This window comes from Buceros rhinoceros, unplaced genomic scaffold (assembly GCF_000710305.1).
Source record: "Buceros rhinoceros silvestris isolate BGI_N320 unplaced genomic scaffold, ASM71030v1 scaffold10178, whole genome shotgun sequence".
Lineage (NCBI taxonomy): Eukaryota > Metazoa > Chordata > Aves > Bucerotiformes > Bucerotidae > Buceros > Buceros rhinoceros.
In genome coordinates this window covers 6,755-14,407 of record NW_010427464.1, presented here as the reverse complement: position 1 = coordinate 14,407, position 7,653 = coordinate 6,755, and the positions used below count along the sequence as shown (strand labels likewise).

At 54.4% G+C, this 7,653-nt stretch overlaps 1 protein-coding gene across 1 annotated transcript in view; it reads left to right on the top strand.

Moving 5' to 3' along the window:
• Nucleotides 1–7,653, top strand: part of SLC25A22 (solute carrier family 25 (mitochondrial carrier: glutamate), member 22) — a gene marked incomplete at its 3' end in the record, with an annotated part of 23,985 nt that overhangs the window by 10,156 nt on the left and 6,176 nt on the right. Inside the window, exon 4 of the mRNA XM_010141918.1 lies at nt 1,634–1,724. Within this exon, the coding sequence (XP_010140220.1) occupies nt 1,634–1,724 (91 nt within the window). The remainder of the gene's footprint in view (nt 1–1,633; nt 1,725–7,653) is intronic.

Here is a 7,653-nt window from a genome sequence, read left to right as displayed (position 1 = left end):
ATAACGTACAAGAGCCGCGGCGGGGAGACGTGATGCGTAGGAAGCGCCAAAGCAGTACAGTCACTGGTACCTTTAAAGTTTGCAAAGAAACCCAGGAGTGTGAGGGGCTGCCCTGCTCCCTGTGCGGTTCATTTGGCTCCTGTGGAAGGAGAGAGGGCAGAAATGTGTTGGGCTGCCCAACCCTGCCTGGCGAAGGCTGTGGCTTCCCTCGTGGTGGAGATGTGTCCTCTGAGCAGAGGCTGCGGAGCCAAGGATTCCCATGGCCTGGTCCCAGAAGTCGCTTTGCTTCCTAATCCAAGGAAAGTCCCCCTAAACCTGCATCAAATTTAGGAGATCCTCAATAATTTTTGGAGGGAGGGGAGTCCGTGCTGAGGAACAGAGGACTGCGTTTCCTTCCTGTAGGTGTGCTGAGCCCTTATAGCTCCTGTCCACTTGTGCTCAAACCTCCTGAAAATAAACCCCACCAGCTCCTGGGGCTAGTGGGAGTGCAGGGTTCTCCGTCTGCTTTTCTTGGGAGAACGGAGCTTTGGGACGAGTTGTTCACAAAGGTGTGCCCTGGCGTTGGTGTCTGTCCTTGCAGAGGTGTCCGTAGGCCGTTAGCAGGTCTGCAGGGGCTTGGAGCTCAGCAGGCTTCAGTGCGGGCAGGGAGAGCTTGCGGTCACCCGGGGGAGGCCTTTCTGAGCCCCGAGATGTGAACGAAGGAGAATATTGTGGAGCAGTGGTGCCGACCCCAGCGTGCCCAGAGGGCCTGCCCCTCCCCTCGCCCCGGTTCCCCTGGGCAGCTGGGGACCTGCCTCCCAGCCCTGCGCCGCACTGATGCTCTGGCATCTGCGTCCCGTGGCCACGCAGACCCTTCGTGGTGGCACCGGGGTTTGCCGTTTGCTCTCCGGTGGGCGATGGGGAGCCAAGGCTCGTTCATCCCCCAGCCCTGGCCACGCTGCTCGGAGGGGAGTCGCTGCAGCTGCAGCTCGTGGTGGGCTAGAAGCCACTGGAGCGGTGGCTGTTCTGAGGGTGACACCCAGTGGTGATGGACAAGGGAAAGCACTTAGCTCCAAGGGCTGGTCAGGGGCCGGCTCTGCTGGGCAAAGCAGCCCGGGGACTTCAGCCAGCCGCCGGGTCTTTTGGAGGCTCTGTCTTTACTGGGCTGCTCTGCTGGCAGTGGGCGGGGGGCCAGGGATGCTAGCAAGGAGGTGGGGCAGGGGGCTTTGGCTTCTCAGCACCACAAAATACTTACAAAGGAGTTGGGTTTGGTTCTTAACCCAATGTGTACTCCTTTCTTGAAGGTCCGATCTGCATCCTTCCAGATTCGCAGGAGTGCGTCCTTGGATGAGAGAAGGGGGTGCGAGTGTTCATGGTGGGAGGTAGCAGGGAAGCTAAAGAAAAAACAAAAGCCATAATGCAGGTGGAGCAGAAACACAGCAGGACATGCTTTGGAAAGCTCCAGGTGCTGGGAGGCAGGAATCCTGTTGACTTCCAGTGGTGGTTCATGTTTCTAAACCCCTTTGGCACATGGGGAGCTGTCCTTCATCGGTTGTTGGTTTTGAGCAGGAGTTACAATGCACGCCTGAAAGATCCCGTTGATGGTTCCTGTGTTCTCATTCTCCAATGGCCTTTTCCTCTTTTCCTTGCCTAGGTGCTGCAGTGAACCTGACTCTAGTGACACCAGAAAAGGCCATCAAACTGGCAGCCAATGACTTCTTCCGGCATCACCTCTCCAAAGACGGGTGAGTAGTGGGTGCAGACCTTTGGCGTTCACCTGACAAGATGCCAACCAGCCCTTGGGATGAGTCTGGTGAGACATCAGGGCAGAGGTGGACCAGGGTGATGTGATGACTGAAATATGAGTTGACCTTGAACAGCTCAGCTGGTGATTACGCCGGAGATAGGGGTGTAATGTCTAAAACGGAAGGTGAAAAGCTCTTTACTGGGTGACTGCTTTTTATTCCAGCTGCTAAAATTAGTCCCAGAGCTAAGCCAAGGTTGGCAGATCCAGAATTTGTAGGCAGGATATATAAGGGGAATCCAGTGGCACTGATCACTGCTCAAACAGCTGCTGGGAGGTCCCTTGTCCTCAGCATCCTAGTGGATGCTGCGACACTCTTCCTGGCTTGAGCAGATGACAAGTCCAGTTCTTTAGACCCCAAACATAATGTCCCTCTTGTCCTTTTGTAGCTCAAAAATAATTTTAGAAAGGTGGTGAATCTGAATAGGCAAAGGACACTTGTGGCATTGCCCAGCAGTTGACCTGCCAATAACTGCTGAAGGGATAAAATGACCCATTTTGTTTGCAAGTGCGGATGGGTTCATGTCACTGGAATGTGAGTAGAAGACGCTAGCTGAGCAGTTGAGAGGGGCTCGACCTCCTCACCTCTACCAGGCAGTGGGAACGATCCCTGCCGCAGGCACTGCAGAGGGCCTCGCCGCGAGGCAGGAGCACAGCTGGCTCTGCCACCACCGCCTTAGTGAGGGCTTGGAAGGATGTATTGGGAAGACAAATGGGTGCCAAGCTGCTGGGCCACTGGGAGAGTGGCCCATGGAGGAAATCAGACCAGCACCACTATGGATTTGGCATCCTGTGGGAGCAATCACGGCTGTGACGTTTCAGCCATTAAATTGTTACACGCCTGGCAGTAGATGTCCTGCACCGTGAGAAGTAGAGACATCCTCATGGGAGAAGTGTGTGGGTCTGCCTGGCAGTGCTGAGACAGGCTTGGAGCACGTGTTTGGGTAAGTGGGATGCAGCCGTTTCCAGGAACAGTGGAGGTCTTCACCCAGACACTGGAGCAGGGTCTGGAGCACAAGTGCACTGAGGAGCAGCTGAGGGACCTGGGGAGGTTGAGCCTGGAGCAAAGGAGGCTCCGGGGAGACCTTCTGGGTCTGACAACTCCCTGACAGGAGGCTGCAGCGAGGGGACGACTGGTCTATTCTCCCCAGGCACAAGCAATGGGACGAGAGGGACTGGCCTCCAGTTGTTCCAGGGGAGGTTGAGGTTGTCCCTGAGGAGCCATTTCTGTCCCGTTGGGGTTGTGCAGGCGTGTCCCCGGCTGCCCAGGGCAGTGGTGGAGTCCCCATCCCTGGAGGGGTTTCCCAGCCGTGTGGAGGGGCTGCTGAGGGACAGGGGGCAGTGGGGACCTGGCAGTGCTGGGGAACAGTTGGACTCGAGGAGCTTAAAGGTCTTTTCCAATCAAAAAGATTCTGTGACCTCTTCCAGCTTGACTTCTGGGTTCCTGAGCAATCCTCACAGGACGTGGATGATGTGCTCTGCTTGATTCAGAATAAAGGATCTTGAGAGTTTTGCCAAGAGTGAGACAACCAGTTCTCCTAAAACATGTGCACTGGTGTGACTGGCACTCCAGTGACCTGGAGCAGGAGTGTGAGGAATGTCTCGACATGAAGCATTTTTAACTCCTTTAGAGAAAAGAAAGATTGGGCCGCAGTTAGGTGACAGTGTGTGGAGTGTGGGCCACCCAGAAATGTCACTTCAAGACATGATGGGAGGGAAGTTGCAGGGCAGCTGTGGCTGGTGCATGCCATGAGCTGGGATGCTTTTCCTCCACGCTGGGGAAATCCCAGGCCTGGGGATGGGGTGTGTGACCCGCTGTGGGGCTGTGCCTGCCATGCCGCAGTCGTTGAGTGGCACCTTGCCGTGGCACTTCACACAATCTTCTCCCACGTGCAGCACGTGTGGCAAACAGGAGTGATGGCAAAGGGCCGTTTCCTTGAGTCACGAAGCTGCGTGTCCCCCAAGGGTTTGCCTTGCTCTTGCTCCCTCTTCCCACGCTGTTTGCAGGCTGCAGGTTTCTCCCTGGAGACACTTCTGTCCCCTCCTGCCCAGCTGTTTCCATAAGATGGGGCAAGATTAGCGGTGCTGGAATCCAAACACCTCTCCTACCCAAGAGCAAAACAGGGCACGTACCCTCCAGCACGTCACAACTCCAGTCAAAGCCTGGGTAAGAGCCACGAACTAGCCCGGGGTCAGAGAGGTGACGATTCCAGCTGCCGGGCAGGTCAGCGGGTTTCATTTCTGGATGTGTGGTTGCAGCAGTGAAGGTGGTAGGTGGTGTAGAGCGCGGCCGAACGAGTTAGGGCCCCCCACCCAGAGTGAGCCGGGGGGGTGTTTCCTCATGGTGAGCCATGCAGATCTTGGTTCAGCTCCACCAGCGTCCACCTTGCACGAGGCAGGCTGGCTGCTGAGCTCTTCTGCCAGCATCCTGAAAGGAGCTCAGTGCCTTCCCGACTCAGAGCTGCAGAGGTCCTGTACACCCATTGCACGGTGAATGTGTGGGCTGCTGAGCTCCGAGCACGTGTCTTGCTTGAAATGTGTTGCAGGATTTGGAGATCTGGTCTGACAAAACGTGCATGTTCTGTCAGTGCTGGCTGATTAAAACGTGCTGAGTGTGTCCTCCACTCCACGTGTGGGCCAGAGAGCGTGGCAAGTCCAGCATGATCCAAAATAACCTCAAGTTACTTAACAACCTTTAGTGTGCAATGATTTTTGTATTTCTTTTTATACTTCAAAAAACTTAATGTTCACATGAACTTGCTTTTAAATTGCTAGGAAAAAAAAGTGGCATAAAGCCTGTTTTTGAAAGGCCAGACTGAAAACAGCACCTGGGGTGTAGGAAGCTCCTGGCTGCAAATAGCTGGAAGAGTATTTTGAGGATGTGTCACTGCAGGCTTGTGCTCGACTCCCTTTCCCCTGGCCACGCTCTTGGGTGCCGCAGGAGGTCGAGCGTTGGGGCAGCAGGACCTCGTGTCCTTGTTGGCGCTCCCATCTCCCTGAGCCGGGAGACGTCTGTTCCTGCAGCTCTCTCCACCCCAGGACTAGCTCGGGGAAGGGGTGCAGACAACGCTTTTCCCCTCCTTTTGGGTGCTCACAGCCAGGGGGTCTCAATTTTCCGCTTCTTTGCCTGATTCTATTTTGATGTCGAGACCATTGTGACAACCTGCTGCTGCAGCTACTTCTTTCATGAAGAAACAAAACTGGCTTGGTCCTCCCAAGCTGTGCTGGTCATTGAGGAACACGGGAGGCCTGCGTGAGTTGTGTGAGTGCCGGAAACACCCTGGCTGTGCCATGGAGGAAAGGAGGAACACCAAGATACTGGAAAATCTGAAGGGCCCCCCATGACCCCAGTTGAGAAAGACAGTAAGGGTCAAACATCGTCCTGTGATGACTTTGGCCTAAGGAGCACTGCAGTTCTGAGGAGAAGACGAGGTGACCCACAGCAGAGTCTTCAGGCAGGTCCTTGTTCCTGGGGCACTCTGCTGGCTGGGCTGTGTGGCAGGACATGAGAGAGAGGGGAACTTCCAACCTTCCAGCTGCTGGAAACAGGTGGGCTGGGGTTTTTTTCTCTGGATTTCTGAAGGTGGACGAGTTGAGAGACCCATAACTTCACAGCAGCTGTTAAAATGCAGCGACTTGGTTGACCAGGGCAGAGGATTGAGGAGTCACTGGGGCTAAGAGAAGCACTTGGGTATGAAGTGAGGAAAGTGATTTAAATCAGTGGTTCACGAGCCCATTGTCGCGTTTTGGGTGCTCTGTGTGTGAGGCCTCTGGTAGGTGTAAGTATCGCCCGCTTTGTATGTGGGGGTGAAACTTCCCAAAAGCCAGTCCCTTCAGAACGTCCTACAAGGCTTCATGTCGCTCTCCAAAGCGTTGAGGGGCAGGCAGCTGTGTGCTGTGTGTTTGCCAGGTTCTGTTGTCCGTTTTTCAGGTTCTCGGTTAAATACTCACCCTCGACTGTGGTACAAAGTGTCTGGCGGCTTCTTATAAAAGTGATTTCTTCCTCATAAAACTCTCCAGTGTCCCCGGATGAGTTTCCTGCTGCTCTTCTCCAAGGCACGTTATTCCCATAGGTCTGTTGTCCTCTTGAATCTTGAACTCCAGTGGAGCGAAGGCTGGCATCTGCTGACTGAGCACCTCGGGAAGACCAGCTCGATTGCCTGAACTGTGTCGTTGCTGATGCCAGCAGATTTTCTTCCTTTCTTCTTCCCCCTGCCTTGTGGCTTTGATCCGAGAAGAGAAACAACCAACTAACCCTGAGACAAGCAAGGCACTTTTCCTTCTCTCTCGGGGAGATGGGGAGACTGGAGCTTGTTCTCCAGTGCCTTCCCAGCTCATACCCTTCCTCTGCTCTTCCTTCAGGCTCTCCTAAAATACTCAGACCAACTCTTCTGTGGTTAAGTAGCCGTTGCATGGCATGGTTGATCCTTGAGCTGCAGAACGGCCATAGGCAGGCTGTGAGGTGAGCTGCTGCTAGTCCTGGTGCTGAGCCGCTCTGTCACCTCGCACGTGCTGAGCTTTGGTCTGTCTCTGGAGGAACCCTTTAGGCCAAGGCAGCCTCTCCTGTACTTATCCAGCGGATGTCCAGACGTGTCTTCAATGCAAATAACCCTCATCCAACCCAGTGGTTCTTGTAGGTGGAGGAACCCAGCCCTTCCGCTAGAGCATGAACCAGTCTGGAGCTGGTAATGTCCCTGTGCCTGTTCGGGGATGGCTCTTTGAGGGGGACTCTTTTCTTTCGCACACAGAGGCTCGGGGAATGACAGTAGGTTGAAGCTGTAGACATCAAAGCTCAGCCAGAAAGTAAAGCACTTTCAGCTGTCAGCTGGAGGGAGCTAGAGATAGGCCATCAGTCACGGGAACCACCATGAGAGAAGCATTGCCCTGGTCTCCGTTCCAGGCACGTCTCTGGGTTCAAACCACAGGTTCTGTCCATGTTCACCATGCCCAGACACGTTGCCCCCTCCCTTGTTCACTTCCACAGACATCTGTATTGGGACAGAACACTTGGGATCTCCCTCCAGGACAAACCTGAGGTGATGGGAGCAGGCACAGGATCATCTTCCTCTTGACTTAGTCCAAACATGCCACACTGCAGCCAGAGGTAGGTTGTACCATACCTGGGAAACATCTGCCAGAACAATTAATCTTGTGGAGTTACTTTGAGGTGGATCTCCCACCTCAGTGCTTTGTTTTCTTCCTCTGAGGCATTTTTGAGCCGGTGCTAGAAGGGAGAGGAAGCTTCTGATGGCAGCTTCCCTGCTTTCCCATCTCCCAGCATCCCAGGTCCACCTTTTCTGAGTGTGGTTGTTCCTCCTTGAAAGATCAGGAGTTGGGCTGAAGGGCTTGCCGGGCGTCCCTGTGCATGTGTCCCTGTGTGGCTGTGGCGGATGGGTTGTCCTCCCTTTGAAGGTCAACTCCTGTGTGTTGGTCCCCTCATCCCTGCCGAAGACCCACTGTTCAGCGGGTTTGAAGGTAGCAGGCTCTGGTTTGAGACTCTCTGGAGGAGCCTTTTACAGGCTGTGTGGTTGACAGGCCAGAGGCAGAGGTTCTTCCATGAATGAGGGAGGTGATGGCCAAGCTGGGGACAGTAGCCTCTTTGGTAGCAAACAGAAACACAGAGCTTTGTGTGGATGTTTCCTTAGGGCCAAGATTTCCGGTCTTCAGAAACTTCATCATCCATATTCTGGTTGGGCTGGGTTTGGTCCCTGCCCAAGCACAGGTAACTCCTACGCAGTCAAGATTTTACAGAAACTTGAAAAAATTCCTACTCTGCTCCCACATGATGTCAATATGCCAGAGCTTTCAGAGGTTCTCAGTTTGGGCTGCTGCCTTGCTCGCGAAGAGCCCTCCATAAACCCCTCATTCCT